We start from the raw sequence: 18053 nt of genomic DNA, 5'->3' as shown, positions 1-18053 counted from the left end.
ATGCATATATTTGACATGTTATTTTTGATATGCTTTGTACAACTTCAATTTACAAATTAATTTATTGATCAATATACAAGCAATTCAATATACAAGCAAGACGAATGCCAGGTAAATAAATTTATCACTACGTAATTATCAAATTAATATCATACATATTTGTTTAGTTCGCTTCTGATTTCATGTGCATTATCTAGTGCATTACATTGCTTCCATGCTTACTTAATAACCTTATTTTACATGTTAAGTTGAAATTTTGGACAGAAATAAGTCTTGGTAATTAATCGAAGACCTTTGTTTTTGGAAATTTTTGATTATGCATTTGCACCTCATAGGTCCAAATAGAGTTTATTTAAATAAACTGATAAATTAATTGACAATAGTTCCGTGGTAACAATTTGTTATGCCTGTGAGACGTCCAGGAATATTGCAGGACATCTCTTCCTTTATTTAGACGCCTTAACAAAAATTGCTGATAATAAATTTCGTTTCTCTTTTGTAGGAATAACCACACTTATACTTGGAACTGTTAAGTTAACTGACCACAATCGCGTAACTGGAATTAAATTACTTATCAGGAAAAGAACATAAGTTGGATTGACAATCGTTTCGTAATTACTCGAAGCGTCTCTTGGTGTAGTTAAGTAGAAATTTGGTAAGTAAAAGTATCGCAGCTGAAGCTGTAAGGTTACAGAAGGTGGGTTGAAGGTACTCAATGATCGTTAGCCATAAACTGTCCTATGTAAGAAACATTAAAATTGTGACAAACACCCCTAGTTCGTGGATTATCGGCACATGTATCACAGTTCCAAGGCCTAAGGCTGACTGAAGATGTTGCGAATTAACAGGGTCTATTGGAATTTGAACAGAAGCTTGCAGTTCAGAGGATCGACCAGTAGTTTCTTAAATGTAGAGTATTGGAATTTGGAGTCACCAAAATTTCGAAGACCATTCCGTGTCATGGACATTTGGCTAAAAACAGTGCCACTTCGAAAATCTTCAGTGGCAAAATGGTGGACGAAAGTGTAATCGATACCCAAAAACAACTATAAGCTGTCCAGAGCTGTAGAGGTTGGAGTAGAGGATTAATGATTTAAATAAGGTGTTTTTATAAGAATAGAAAGGCTACCATTTCATTTTAATCAATACTTTTTTTAATAAAATATGTTATTAGAATATTTTCCAATATTTATTTATCTCCGTATATATAAATTCAACCCAAAATAAATCAAATTAAACTTTCGTCAAATTTACTGATTAATATACATGTTCCAAAGTAAACGAAACTGTGCAATATTCATGCGCCATATCCTAAATCGTTTTTTTAAATAACATATCCTCTAATTAACACAATGGAATGAAGGGAAAAGTTAAACAAAACATCCTGTGTATGTCTACTGAATGAATAATTTGGCCGCAATACCTGGCTAGTATGCATTAAATTCTAAGAATCGACAGAATGGAATGCGAACTAGGAAGAAATAACATAAATAAGTAATGTGCATTTCACTTGAAACACAATTCAAGCAAACAGTATCGACTACGATTAAAGTTGCTAAATGAATCAGATGTTTTATGTACTCCGTGTTATTGTTATGATGACCTTGTCTATTTCTCAAAATTAAGTTTTCAAAAAAACAACGATAACTAATACTTTTATATTTTTACTTACTTTATTCTAATAGTTATCTGTTTAAGCAATTTGAATATTAAATTACTAATTATATAGTTTTAATTCCACACATTTATGCGCGTTGATTTACATATAAATTATAAATGAGCCGGCTTGGTGGTGCTGTGGTAAAGGCGATAAGGCGGTCTTCCTACTGTTGAGATAGCCGCGGGTTCGAATCCTGATGGGGTATGGTCGTAAATTAATGTTTGTGATTGTTTAAAATTTGTGATTGTCCTAGGCAAGTGTGTAAAATCCGACAAGGAAAATGATCCCAGTCACGCCAGTAACCAGGCTGGGTAAGACCGGATGTCTTCTGGGATGATTTCTAAAGTTGGTCACTCGCCAGTCGGTAGGCTTAATGCTGAGGACCGTGGTTCGGAGCCCACGTTAAACTGTAGGTCCAGTCCAGATAAACCCCTGGTTGGTAAAAGGAGACTTTAAAATATATTTAAAAAAAAATTACAAATGAACCATCAAAAAAAGTTTTAAAAATGATTTTTTTGATAACCGGTTAGATTATTTTATAATATATAAAACATTCCTGATGACTACAATTATTTATATTATATAATACTCTGTTATTAGTCAGTAAAGGCCACAATAATGTTTAGATGAGTTAAATTTTAAATAAATAGATAAAATAAAACAGCGATAAAATGTTGAACTAGAAATATTGCGCTTGTTGGCTTATACAATGTTTAGTAACTTGACGTGTTTAATTATTGCAACCTTCCTGTTCCTTTAAATAGCCAAACAGGGAAATCCACATATACGTGTCTAATTAATTATTTGACACTGAACATGTTTTAGCTCATTGTTAAATAAAATGAAAATATTAAATAAATAAAATTATAAATATAATATATATAATATATACAATAACATAATATATAAATAAATAAATATTAAATTAAATAAAAACAACTCTTACACAATTCTTAATAAAAAAAGTTCCGATATATTTATTTATTTGATTGTGTGTACAGTAGGGTTCAAAAGTTTGGAAACACCTTAGTTGTAGTTTATATAAAATGCCTTAATATCCCTTTCAATAAATGTATTGATATTGGAGTTTATTGTTACTATTATTTTAAATAAATTTTAAAGTCTCATTTTTCTAACGAAGGTTTATCTGGACTGAACCTACTTTTTAACGTGGGCTCCGAACCACGGTCCTAGGCATTAAATTATTCCTATTCCCCGACTGGTCAGTGACCAATTTAGAGATCATCACAGAAGACATCCGGTCTTACCCAGCCTGGTTACTGGCGTGTGGCTACTCCTTGTCGGATTTTCCACTACTGCCTATAAAGACATTTACAATTACAATCACAAACATAAAGTACATCCCTGCCAGAGCAGGATTCGAACCCGCGACTATCGCAACAATAGAAGGACCATCCTGTCGCCCACTGCCCACTGCGCCAACCAAGCCGGCAGTTTATTATAAGTAAATAGATAAATAGGTTTAGGTGGGTATTAAGCCAAATTTTGTGTATATAGTAGAATATATAATACGTGTACTTGATAAGTTAAATAAGGTTTTTGTTTACTTTTATATAGTTATTATAACGATTATTATATACATATTTTATTAAAATGTTTTTTAAATTTTTAGTGAGCTCCTTATTTCTTTTTTGAAATCGGTTCAACTCTTTTGTTAAACATATGTTATTTCGTAAATTTATAATCGAAGCTCAGACAGATCACGATTCATATGAGGGAACAAGTAGTAATCAGAAGGGGCAAGGTGTGGAGAATACGGCGGGTGGGTTAGCACTTTCCGTTTTAGTGCTTTCAAGTATGTATGAATGGTTGCACCATTATGTGGTCAAGCGTCTTTACTTGTATTGCGGCCGTTTTCTCGCGGTACTCGACTCAAACTCATAGTATACTATACCAAGCGGATACCACCAAATACGCTTGGAGCCAAGGATATTAGGATTTGCCATTGATGTTGATGCATGACCAGGTGATGATTTTTTCGTTTTGGGACTATTGTAATGGACCCACTCTCCATCGTCAGTAACAATACGATACAAAAGAACCTTTTCGATTTTGCTTTTGGCTTCATTTCATGCGACACAAAATACCCAAACCTCTGGATCATTTCAATTTTTTTCTAGCCATTGAAAATTGTTTCTTGTGTTACTAATGGATCGCATGGATCATTAGAATGGTCTTCGGTACCAAAATCACCATTTTTAGAACGTCGAAACTATATATATATATATATATATATATATATATATATATATATACAGGGCATCTTCATCATCATCTTCAGCTACTTTTTTCTTCAAATTGAAGTAAGACGGTAAAACTTCCTGCAAAATGCGATTTACTCTGTACAAATTCAGACATTGTCAACAGACTTAAAAAATATTTCGTTCACACTTCGATGCAGTGATACTGAAATGGTACTGAAAAACTTTGACAGTGACGCATCAATGAGAAATTGATTACAAATGTACCCGATGCGATTAATACACAGTAATACGACCTGTTACGTAAAATTAACTTTTAGGGCTATACAGTAAAACATGTCAAAATGACACATTATTTAATGATTTAGTACTCGTTAGGCTATTCCCCCGTTAGTGGGTACAAATATAATAATTCGTTAAAAGTGTAAATTTCAATGAATGTTTTCTTATGATGTTTTTTTCCTGTAAACAGTAAAATATACATATGAGGACGGTCCGATAAGTACTTAGCCTCATCGCCTAATGGTACCACTATCGCAAGAGAAGTTTCGTGGTATATGGGTATCGTGTGGTATATTCTCGTGAACGGCTACTATCGAAATTTAAGCGGAATCTGACTACCAGTGTGGTTTTGGCCGCGTGTAGAAGTTGCCATGTCCGCGGATTTTCGAAAAATGGAAGTAGAACAATATCGGTCGGTGATTCGGTTCGTGTTTTCAGAAGGGAAATCGCGCTGTGAAATAACAGGGTCGCACGTCGGTTTTTGATGAGCCACGCCAACGCGCCTAAAACGGCTGCCATGGAGTATAACATGACGAAAATCCATACTGGCAGGCTAAGGTGCGCGAGGTAGCTGAGGCAGTAGGCATCTCAAAAGATCGCGGGGGTCCATATCCTGCATCAAATTTTGGGCATGAGGTTGAGGGGCGATGTGTGCCGCGTATTCTCACTGTGTAAAACAAGCGCGACCGTGACTGGACAATGTTTGACGCTGTTTAAGCGCAATTCCAAGGAGCTTCTGCCTCGTTTCGTGACCGTTTATGAGACATGGATCGACTGGCACACACCAGAGACCAAAGCACAGTCGAAACAGTGGACTTCTCAGGCGAACGTATGCTTTGAAGAAGGCTGTCCTATCGATTGGAAAGGTGAAGGCCATCGTTTTCTAGGATTCACAAGATGTGATTTACAGCGACTACCTGCAAAAGGGCAAAACAGTGACAGGGGTCTACTATTATTGGGCCGATTCGACACCGAACTGCATAAAAAACCGTCTCGTTTTGCGAAGAAAAAAGTGCTCTTTCACCAAGACATGACTAATACCTTCGCACCGCATTCTCCGGATTTGGCACCGTGCGACTTCTTTTTGTTTCCGAACTTGAAAAAGTCACTTACCGAGCAGATATTTGACTCGAATGAGGAGATAATTGCCGCCACTTTGCAGACCTCGAGAAATTGTATTTTTCAGACGGGCTAAAGAAGTTGGAGCATCGTCGGATCAAGTGTATTGAGCTAAAAGGAGGTTATGTTAGGAAATAAACTGCCACTTTTCCAAAACTTTCGCTTTTCTTTTGTAGGCTAAGTACTGATCGCACTACCCTCGTAGAAATAGTAAATATAAAATATATTTCATACGTTTATTGAAAATATTTGGATATGTTGATTCATTTTAAAACTGCAGTATTCCTTTTTCTGAATAGAAAATGGGAGTATATATATATATATATATATATATATATATATATATATATATATATATATATATATATATATATATATATATATATATATAAATAGCAGTAACTCATAGCAGGAAGAATTGCAAAAAAATACATGCAAAAACACTTACTGTTGATATTTTCCTTATTCTTTAAGTTCTCCTTGACACTATCCTTCGAGGGGCTGCCGTTTTGGATGGGCACCCAAGTACTACACTCGCGGCACCCTTCCGCTAGTTTGGTGTTGATTTTGCAACAGTGCCACTTTCTGCCGTTCCAAGGCGCCGGATGAAAATAGTACTTTACGTTCTTGTTATTTGCACAGGCTGTGAAACAAACATGTTTTGATTAACATCTGCAACTACTTTTAACATATATTGATTTAGCAATGATCATATATTTATAGTTATATATACTAACCATAGGCAGTTATATAAGAGATAAGCCTAATACATAGGTATTACGAGAAATATTACTGCGTAAAAATAATAATAATCATTTATAATTGTTAAAATAAAACAAAACATTTTCAATAAATATTTAACAACACAAAATCTGAAAAATTAACGTAATTTTATCGGAAACAATGTAAAAAGTTTCCTGTTTTCGAGGCAACAACTGAATACCCTCAAACTCGATTACATGTTTCCACTATCGCCCTACATAATCGAGGGGAAAATGCTGCCCATACACAGCTCAATCAACCATTTTGCTGGACGAAAATACCTTTATCGATTTTAATAATTTTTGGTTACTTTTTGTGACCTAAAATTCTAGAGTTCAATTGTTAAAAGCTATTCTAATTAAATTTAATTCTTTTGGAATGTTGTCCCAATGATTCCCAAATTACGACCTCAATATATTTTATGAATGAAGAAAAATTAACGTTTTCCCGCAAACTTCTTATTCTCTCAAAATGTTAGCTAATTATTAACGGTTATAAAATTATTTAAAAAAATTTTTAAAAAAATTATTAAGTAAATCATTACAAATTGGTAGTGAATCGACAAAAATATATTTTCGGTGGTCATATACCGGTATCGAACTGGAAAGTCATTACCGGTTTATTCGGGTAAAAACGACATAATTTTCAAGAAAATGGGAAAATGTATTTATTCAAAGTATTAGTTACTTGATTCTAGACATCATGTCCATCTTTCAGGCAATTTATCGGTACTATACCAAAAATAATTGTTTGCTCTTTGAGCCATTTTCTAATTTCTTGGAAATTGACGACGTGCTGCTCTGTAAACGCCTATCCCGTTGATGCGAAAAGTTGATAATCGGACGGGGCAAGGTCTGGAGCGTACAGCGAGTGCGATAATATCTCCCATCCAAGTACTTTCAACGCTTCACTGCTCGCGCTGTAAAATTACTTCACCGTGTTTTGGGACCCATTCTGGACAGTTTTCTATCAATGCATGGTTCAAATTAATCATTTGTAGCGATCGCTATTAATTCTCTCATCAAGTTTCAACAGTTCTTAATACCCCACGCCACTCTAATTCCTATATGCGTCAAATCAGAACATTGCATACTTCAGCCTAACGACATCTGCTAGAAAAACCGATAATGACTTTCCGGCACACATGGTACTTTGAATACATGTATTATTCATATACAATATATACAATATAGAATTAGTAATTAGACAAATCAAAAGATTAAAGAATATAAACAGAGTTGCTTCGATAAATATGTAAGTGAATTAAGCCCAGTAGCAGATAAATATTACACTATGGAAAGCAACTCGGAGATTTAAAAAACCCGCCTATTAAAAATGATCAAAATCAATGGGTTCGAAACAATGATGAAAAAGCTGAATTATTTGCAGGACATTTAGTTAACGTATTCCAACTGAATGATATAAAATCTCCAATAGATATAAATCCTGTTTGTCAGATCGATGTAGCTGTAAATCTGATTTCTCCAATAGAAGTTGCCACAGAAATTGGCAACAACCTCACTCCTAAACAGGCTTCTAAAACTGATGATATTTAACCTGGGTTATTAAAAGAGCTGCCACAAAAAGCAATAATCATGTTGACATGTTTATTCAATGCCTATTTGAGACTGAACCATGTTCCGGAATGTCTTAAGGTTGTTCGAATAATTATGCTTAAAAAACCTGATAAACCGGCAGAACAAATTGAATCTTACAGGATTATTTCGCTGTTACCTGAGAGATCAAAATTATTTGAGAAACTGCTGTTAAAACGCATTAAACCATTTATAGAAACACCAGATTTCCAGTTTGGATTTCGAAATCACCACCCGACAATCGATCAAGTTCACAGAGTAACAGCGGTTATTGAAAAGGCATTCGAAGAAAAGAAATACAGCCCCGCAAAATTCCTGGACTCTCACAAGCTTTTGATTGGGTATGACATTTGGGATTAACATACAAAATGAGCAAATTGCCACTTGAGTCATGGGACCACTCCTATATCTGCTCTATACAGCTGATATCCCAACAACAAAAGAAACAGTACTTGGAACATTTACCGACGACACAGTTATCATGGCAAATATATATCTCTGTATATATAATATATAAGTATAAGTAGTGGTCAACAAAATCTACAAATGGACTAGAGATTGGAAATACAGCTTAATAACTACAAATCTGTCCATGTTAATTTGGCGTTGCGGTAAAATGACAAAAAAATAATTAAATTACTTGACGGATGCGCGATTCCTCAAGCAGAATCAGCCAAATAGCCAAAGTCAAACAACTGTAACGGTTAGTCGGAAGATACTCTCAATTTGACCTAAAATCAAAGATATTATCAATCATAAAGCCAATTTGGACCTATGAGGTGCAAATATGGTGTTGCATTAAGACATCAAACCAACTAGTAATCCATCACACCCAAAATAAAGTTCCACGATTAATTACTAATGCTTATCGCTACGTAACCAACGAAGATGCACGATGACCTCTAAATCAATTGGATACATGAGTTGATCCAAGATTTTGCTTTAAAACATGAAACACGGTTGCCAACTCACAGTAACGTGGAAGCAATGCAGGTGTCCTGTAGCCACAACACGCAAGAAATCAGAAGATTGAAGCGAACCAAATCATACGAACTTGTTTAGTGTATAAGTGTGTTTTTAACTTTAGCGTAAGTAGATTAGTTTAATTTTAATTTGGGAAATACATACTGATGTATTAATCCCGTACTCGCCTTGCTTGTGTATTAATGCAAGTACAACAGAACAGTAGTAATGAATTAATTGTAAATTAAGATTGTACTAAACATATCTAATGTAAGATGTAATTAATAAAGAAATGTATTTTTTATTAAATAGATTTAAAAAAATCTTCTTTAGAAAAGAGCGAAGTCATACAATAAATATTCATTTTTCTATTAACCTTAACTATATCAAAACAAGGTATTGTTTAATACAGTAAATTTGATACACTAACAGTGAACTTACGCCATCAGGATATATTGCCACGATATATTTCATTTTGTAAATTCGTTTTACAATACCCGTATCTTTCGAATTCATTTTATTATAGTTAAGAAGAGATACAATGCTGTTTGATACGTTCAAACATGTTGCATCCTGCTTGCATGTCTGTCAAATGTTTACAAAAATTTTCGAAACATTAGTGATGACAATTAGGTTTTAAACCTGCGAACATTGTTTTGGTGTTTTGCATATTTCGATAAATTTCACATCGCTGCTTAATATTTGTGATTACTCTTATTGAACATTCCGAAGACATTTAGTAGTCAGGGTCAGAAACAGGTTGCGTCTTTAATCAGTTACTTCGAACAGGAATGAGATAATGGGGCCCCCTACGTGCCAGTAAAAACTCATTAGAGCGGTAAGTATTGATAATATCAAATATTGAGCTGATGCGGTCTTATTGGAAATATTTTTGTCGTATTGCAGCTGTACTGAATATTAATACGGAAACTGTGAGTGAAGTACAATATGTTATATTGTCAGATTCTTCTATTGTCAGAAGAGAAATTGCTCATATGCGAAGCGGGTGAAAATTCAAGATCACCTTGATGTTGGCTTTATTCGGGTTCAACTCTATGTATTATCTGTAAAAAGTAAGTAAATTTTTTCGATATTGTGTTCCGAATATAATTATTTTAGATTTTTAAACTATATAAATTAAATGTTTGTATTTGTTATTTAATTATTTTAAGAAACAAACCTGCATTGAACTTGCATGTTAAATACTATCGAAATTACATGGTGGGTGACAAAAAATTATTATAACGGACATGGTGATTGAGACGGATATACAATGAGAACTGTTCGGTCTTGTGAAAAGAAGCAGTATCTACAATAATACTTTTAGTTTGGAAAAACTTTATCGGACATACAGAAGAAGAAATTGACAATATACACGAGCATTTAGTTGGAGAATGGAGAATAGATACTGCTCTTTTACAGAAGATATGGTCAATACGTTAGGGGGAATGGTCTGATTAAATCAGTAAATACAGAGGAAATCGGTAACATTTTGCGACAAATGTACACAGGTGGTAGTATATGAAATTAAGGAGAATATACTCATATCAAAATGACTTGACAAAGAAAGGTAGGTGGATTAGGTCACCATGGGAAATCACTACATAGAAAACGCGCCTAAAATTCTACTTCATAGGCGGTATGGAACCTTGCATTAGATATCATATGATAACATATGCATTAGATGTACTATAATGTTAAAACAAATTATATTTAGTAACATTACTTTGGTTTCATTATTTTATTTAGTCAAATTTCATGTGGCAACATTGCGACGTCCTTAATTCTGATGACGTGAATTTACTGTTATTTTCGAGGGGCTATAGGAATCCTTCCGGCCAAAGAAGAAATCAAAAGCTTCCTAGGAAAACTTGATGCCATGGTCTGGATTTATCGCAGTAAAAACTTCTTCAGTTACGAAATGGTTAACATATCGTTTTATAATTAATGTTACTGAATGGAAACTAATTTGAAAATTGTTAAATAATGTTAAGAAATAAATTAAGGGTTAGTCTAGGAAACAAATGATGAGCAATTAAAATTTTTAAATTTTACACTACCATTCAAAAGTTTGAAACCACTGTATTTTTAGTTGATGTAGAAAATAGTGCAATAAATCTTTACTGATCATGTCAGTATCGAAGTTTATTATTTTTATGACCGTGCTTATAATGATATTTAAAAAAATTGTTAGTTACTTATTATTTTTCCCTTATTTTGAAAAAAACAGATACGCGTATTTTATGACGATAAATGTTACTATACCGTCAATTGTTGATTTCTTAGAATTGAATGATATATTGATAAATATTTTTGATAATGATAATGATAAATGATAACTATTTTTGAAAAACTACTTTATGACAATTCTATATATTTGCTTTACCCGTAATAAAAGTTATTTATGCAAAAAATGAAACCCATTTTAAAGAAAAAACTGACGTTTGAAATAATGCTGCTCGCTAAAACGCTTCAAATCTGCGCGTGACTTAGTTGTTTTGGTCGCACTGGATGGCTTGTACCGGTACAGGTCTTATTTATACTTATTAATTAACAACTTATTAATAATCTTGACACTTGACTCTGAATACTTAAATAAGTTAATGAAGGATGAGTAAAAATTAAAAATCGGCGGCCCAAATTTAATGACAAATATATTAAAATCTTTTATCTATACTAAATATTTAACTAACCTTGATTGTCTGAAATTTGAATGTAATTAATGGATAAATATAATCTATTTTATTATTGTTTTCTTTATAATTACTGGATTGTTTCCAAACTTTTGAATATAATTTTCGAAATTGTTTGAGTATGGGTATTATTAATACAAACCCAATAGTTAATCAGGTCGATAGAATAAAAGATTTCATTGAAAAAGCCTATGAAGGTAACAAATTATGTTGAGCTTTATTCGTAGATGTAACACAAGCCTTCGTTAAGGTTTGGTATGATTCTCATAAGCTACAGAAAATATTACCGAAGCAACACACTACTAAAACTATTAAAAAGAAAGTATGTTGGGGCCAATTCTTCGTCTACTTTACGCATGTGATATATCACAAATTGAAAATAACGCGATGGCTACATTTGTTGGTAATAAAAAAAAAATTACCCAAACTTGTATAATTAAAATTACACTGATGCGCAGTTCACTCGTGAGACAAGACAAACACCAATAATAATAAATATTACTATTATTCATTGTTGCAAAATTTCGCCAGAAGCCATGTTACAAAGAAAAAGAAAAAAGGAAGAACTGATGTTGAAATATAAAAAAATGTATTGGTTAATTGAGAAAAATTCATTGCTTGACCATATTGCAAAAGGGATGATTGTAAGAACCATAGTAAGTGCACCCAGATACTATAGATACTAAACTCCGTTCTCATATTAATATTGAAATGTTGTAAATACTGGATAACACCAGAATAGGACACCGACTCAACCAATTTTATTGTGTCTACTGTAGTGTAATGAGGTGTATTTAATAGAAAAAACAACAGTGTTAATACATGAACTTTATTAGGCTTGAAATTAAGTTAGGACTTCGGAGATATAGACCTAGATATAAGCTACTATAAAGACAAATTACAGAATATTTTCAATTCGTGTATTTGAAATATAAAATACAAAATACAAATTACAAAATGCAGTCGGGTGTTTAGTTATGTAAATAGAAAATAGCTAATCCAACCTACCCTATTTATTAGTAAAAGAAAAAAATCCTTTCATTAACTACTATCAGGTAAACAGACTCTTGTTGGAGAATATTTGTATATATTGTATGAACACTTTTTTTATATTTATGCTTTGTGCTTTCATTATTTAATAAGCTGACTAATTCTAACTCATTGATTGATCACTGTCTTCGATCGCAAGAACAATAAATTTATCATATTTTTAACTACTACTACTACTCTTGTTACTCACAAGCATTATTTCATGTTTTTTTTTGTAATTCGCCTATAAGGTAAGATTTTAAATTATTTGCCTCTCTTTTGTTGTGATGCTTTCTGACAAATGATGCATTTTCTAACTAGGAAGGTAGCATGACGCCAACATGGCTTCATTGATTTCAGGTGACAGTTTAAAAAACCTATGAAAGCTTCTTTATAAGCTCTCTTTTAATTAACATGGAATAACAGTAAAATGCCTCAAATTGTAATTCTGCAACCGATCGAAGCTATTACAGCTATTATATTAAGTACAATAATTAAAGTAGGTAGAAGTTTGTCACAGTAACAATTGTTGCAGTGGATGTAACCTAAAGCTGTAACAGTTGGTTTCAATATTTCAATATATTGCCCAAGTATTATAGTTCTATTGTAGAGATAGTGTAAGAGACTTAACTTATTAAATAAGTCATTTAATTTTAATTTCATTCTCATAACCTGCACTATAGGATTATAAAGAGAGATCATAAGATCATATGAAGGGATATATATATATATATATATATATATATATATATATATATATAAACTGTCTTAATAAGTTCATAAGAATATTTTGTTTAATGATTTCAGCATATTTTCGGCTGACCGATAAAGGTATTTATATTTAAAGGTATTTTTGAATTATGTAGCGTTGAGAATTATTGACTGAAAACAGTCGAAAAGTGGATAGTCGCAAAACAGTCGAATTAGTCGATAGTCAAAAAACTAGCGATTGAAAATAGTAATTACTATTTCCGTCGAAGGAACTGCTTCCTCGACTGTTTTTCTACTTCGATATACAGACTGAGATGTACAAATTCCTTCCCATATTAATGTGAAGATAGGAAAGGATGGAAATAAAGGTTTGATTTTCTGTGGTGTACAGATTACTTCATTTTAAATAATTTTAAATTGACAAGTGGCAGTGTGAAAAAGGAATGAAAACATTTTAACACTTCAAAAATAACAATGACATAATATAATAAAAGTAATCGGATTATCTCTATTTCATTATAACGTGAGTCGTTTTGTGATTTTTCTTTCAACAGTGTCATAAGTGAGACGGAGATGTGCGTATTCCTTCTTGAACGTTCTTTGGAAAAGAATGGGAAAGAGATAATTCGTGGATTCTAATACGTTTAAAAGAAAAATAATATTTTAAATGATGTAAAATTATTTGTATATATTATATATTTGACTTTATCTTAAGATTATAATTCGTTGAAACTTACGATACTAAAATAAAGAAATTTTAACATTGAAAAGGCTTGAACAAATATCGTGAGACTTAGAAAATCGAAAAAGTCAATCAAAAAGAAGCCAAAAAAGTCAATGAATACCTAGTAGTTGCCAAGATAACATAGATGCAGTCAAAATTATTTTACCATTTATGAATCAAATGTTGTTCTTTTTAGATTATTGAGGAAATTATGAGTTCCAAAATGCTGCTATATTAACGTACAAATATTCGTACAATCATTCTACGTCTATGTAAGCATACAATCGGTACATTATTTTCAAGGTCGCGGTTAGGACGACCAAGCCAGAACGTTAAAAATCAGTTGAATGAAACCGAATGATCAATAATAGCGACTGAAAGTACTCGACTGAAACAGTCGATAGTAAAAAGTAGTAAAATAAGTAGGACTGAAAATAGCGACTGAAACAGTCTGTAGTCGTTATTAGTCGATAGTTACCCAAGCAATAAATAAGTGTTTGAAATATTAACGGCGAAATATCTCAGCGTCAAGCAATTGAATTACAAATTACAATTTTAAAAAGTAATCGAATTATAAATACCAAGTATGTACTGGTGTTTCAATTACGTTATTTAATTATAAGTAATTCAGATAATGTAATTGAATACATTAGAATAACATGTCAATAGTGTTTCGCTTACCTTCTCTGATTGCTAAAATCCACTCAACTCTATCTAACGATCGTATTGTTAAAAGGAACAAGGTATAGTCGTCGTCTTGATGGTATCCCACAAGGAACGGGAATAGTTCACCATCGACTCCTACTTCCTCGTTGGAGAAAAAGCACTGGGCCGACTCGATGGTATGCACCCGGTCCAATTCCACGCGACCTTTTTCCTTCTTTTTCTGAAACAAAACACGGGTTATCAATTCGTTGTCTTCGTGTTTTAAATATTTCGACTAAGGGAATGCTGCCGTCGGGCAGACGCAATCCGATTAAAACAATTTAAAGCGAAAGCCCTAACGACATCTGGCTTACGTTTCTGAAAAGGCCCGACGTAATCTACTTAACAGGCAAACTTATTCTTTTAAAAAATCACTTCTACGATACTAAAATACTGTCACGGTACATAAAAAACTTCTTAAGTCAGTGAAAGCCGGATACTTCAACTATTATTTTCTCAATTATATATTCGCAATAGAAAGATCCGTTTTTTTTAATAAAAAGAAACATGCAGAGCTGGACAAAATCCATTCTTTGCTTCAATTAAAATAAAAATTACAAAATACCATCTTCACTATTTTTAAGTCGTGTAATTATATATATAAAACGCAAATTTGAGTTATACTGTATGATTTTTTTTTATATTTAGATGGCGTTCAACGATGATAAATTTTTTTGTTTTTATTGCTTAGGAAGCTGACTCCATTTTTGGTTTCTGTGGTTAATATTTCACGTTTTTTTGTATTCTTTCTCTAAGGCTAGGTGCAACACGGGACGAAGCTTGGTGAGGCGACGCAGTGACGGTCACGGCGAGTGTACGCGGGATAAAACTGCCAGACGCGGAAACCGCGCAAATACGACTGCAGTTCTCGCTTCGCAGAAAAGCTGTACACAGTCGTAGCGTTGGTACAATGTCAATTAATATTGCACTAATAACGACCGAAGTGGAATTTAGTGCCCAATCTGAATCGGAAGGCGAATTCCTCATGTAGTCTATATGACTTGTATTCCATTTTTAAACAATCACTGTGACGTTAGTCGAAAAACTGCGACAAGAATACTGTGTTCCGCAGAATCAGGTTAGCCAGAACTGCGTCACGGCACGCGAGAAATATTGCGCGGTAGCTATCGTTCTTCAAAAATAATATGTCGCCGTGACTCACGCTGCGTCACCTCACCAACCTGCGTCCTATTTTGCGCCCGGCCTAAGACACGAATTCATCGCCTCCCATCTGCTACGATACTTTCTGCCAACCAGCGCATTTTGTAACTAGGGTGTCAGTTTAAACAAATTATCAAATATTTTTTCTAAGCTCTCTTTTAGTTGCGATGCAATACCAGTAAAATGCCTCAAAGTGCAATATCAAAGCTAAAATAAACTAAAATGGGTAAAATGTCAACGTTAAATGCGACAACATTGCGTTCTGACATCATAAATTGAGATGACATAAGATTGTTTATTATTGCCTAAAAAGTAATTTGATCTTTTGATTGATTTGATTGATTTTTTAATTTACTTCTCAAAACTGCACTATATGGTGGACGGTCAGGCAACTGCTTCCAAATCAAAACACAAGCCCGTCATTCAATCCACCCCATCGAAAGCCAAGGCTAACGTACAGCCTTCGTTTACTAAATTTGCCACCAGACCAGTGCAAAACAAGCCAATCACCAGGACGGTCCCACAGCCACCACCGAAACAAACTACCACAAGACCAACCCAGCCTGCGCAGGTAAGTAGCCAGGCCACTAACTAAACCTTAACCTCCACAGCAAAAACAGTGCCAATCGTTTCAGCCACTGTTTTTAAAACTCACTCAAAAGAAAAAATTCCACCTATAGTGCTTCGTAACAAGAAGAGGTTCATGGTGCTCATTAGAATCATCAAGGCACAATCAACTGATATTACAACCCAAAATAAAAAGGAGGATTTTTTATTTTCTTATTTTTCTTATTTTCTCATTTTCTTCTTTGTCGCCACAAGTCACGATTACCGAAAACTCACTACCCTGCTCGAGGAAAGGAATTATCCTTCCCATTCCTTCTGTCTTCCGGAGGAGAGAGCATTCCGGGTAATAATAAAAAACATCCCAAAATCACTCTACATTGACGAAGTACGTGAACTTCTCTTTGATCAAAACCTCCATCCCAAATTTGTGCAAAGATGGAAATTAAAATTCGGGATAGAACCACCAATTGTTCAGGTAGTTGTCCCTCGCGAAGAGCGACAGATCATCTATATGACCAAACTCGGCGTCATCACAGTGAAGGTAGAGGTCCAGAGGGGAAACGGCCAGCCAGTGCAGTGCTTCAACTGCCAGCTTTTCGGGCATTCCAGCTCGTATTAGAGTCCCCCCACGGTGCGTCAAATGTGCCGGGCTGACACTAGATCCTGTACCAAAATTCCAGAAGCACCTCCAAAGTGCAGCAACTGCGGTGAAATTTAAACCGCAAGCTTCACCGGTTGCTGCTGCCGCCCTGCTCTAAGAAAACGAACAATTCCGATCGAATCCAGGTCTCCACAAGGTTCTGCATGGAGTAACGAAGGTGGCAGGAAGATAGCCCAAAAACTGGCCAGCGCCACCCAGCCTACTCCAACTCAAACTCCTGCTTCAGCCACTACACCGGACCTTAACTTCCCAATGCAGGCGTTTACTGACCCGCAGGCTTTCCTGCAAGTGATCGCTCTGGCTCATCAACTTGCTCGTCTTTTCCCAAATGTCGCCGCCTAAGCGGCAACATTAACCTGTTTCTTTAACTTCCAGCAGCCTTTTAAATCTTCGAAATGGCTGTTCCGAAATCTCTTATACTGATGACATGGAATGCAAACATCCTACGCGGAAAGCAAGCAGAATTGGAAGACGTCATGACATTCTATGACGTCGACATCGTTCTCATCCAGGAAACTTTCCTGAAACCTTCACAATGTCTCTCTTTCGGACACATTTTTTGGTCTACAGAAACGATAGAAGTCCAGGTCGAGGAAGTGGAACCGCTATTTTCGTCAGAAAATGAGTCAAACACGAGCTCCTACCCTCGTTATCAGCAAAAAATTTCGAAACAACCTCCATTAAAATCGATATCCAATAACGTCCCTTCGTGATTACATCCCTGTACAGGAAATCTTCTCCATTCAACTATACCGAATACCGATCACCCGTCGAAGGAAAATTTCCAAAAATAATAGATGGCGATTTCAACGCCCATCACCCCACCTGGAGGTGTTCCAGAGCGAATCCCGCAGGTAACGCCACCGTAGCTCTAAGTGCAGATCTGGGCTACGGTCTTGCCCTGTCAGATGAACCCACCTATAACCCTAGTACAGTTTCTCAAGACGCAGCAAGAGTACTTGATTTCTTTGTTCTTCAAGACGTAAATCGCCCTTCCGACGTTCGAGTTCTTGACGAACTAGACTCTGAGCATCGTCCGGTTCTTCTCAAACTCGAAAACTGCCCCATCACTCAAGTCCCACTCAACAAGATTCAGGAAAAAGACCGACTGGAAAAATTACCAATCTCTTCTCCTGGAATCCGATCAAATTCCGAAAATTAACACACCAGAACAGCTCGAGGAAGCCGTACTCAAGCTA

At 34.6% G+C, this 18053-nt stretch overlaps 1 protein-coding gene across 1 annotated transcript in view; it reads right to left on the bottom strand.

Annotated features, from left to right (window-relative positions):
• Positions 1 to 18053, bottom strand: part of Btk29A (tyrosine-protein kinase Btk29A) — a 122167-nt gene that overhangs the window by 91701 nt on the left and 12413 nt on the right. The window contains exons 2-3 of the mRNA XM_076417363.1: positions 14442 to 14646; positions 5732 to 5926 (exon numbers count right to left, since the gene is read on the bottom strand). Coding sequence (XP_076273478.1) covers positions 5732 to 5926; positions 14442 to 14646 — 400 coding nt within the window. The remainder of the gene's footprint in view (positions 1 to 5731; positions 5927 to 14441; positions 14647 to 18053) is intronic.

The sequence above is a fragment of the Rhynchophorus ferrugineus genome, unplaced genomic scaffold, assembly GCF_030347505.1.
Source record: "Rhynchophorus ferrugineus isolate W39M unplaced genomic scaffold, kcgeb_rfMv2 rfM11, whole genome shotgun sequence".
Lineage (NCBI taxonomy): Eukaryota > Metazoa > Arthropoda > Insecta > Coleoptera > Curculionidae > Rhynchophorus > Rhynchophorus ferrugineus.
This window is presented reverse-complemented; position numbering and strand designations above follow the sequence as displayed.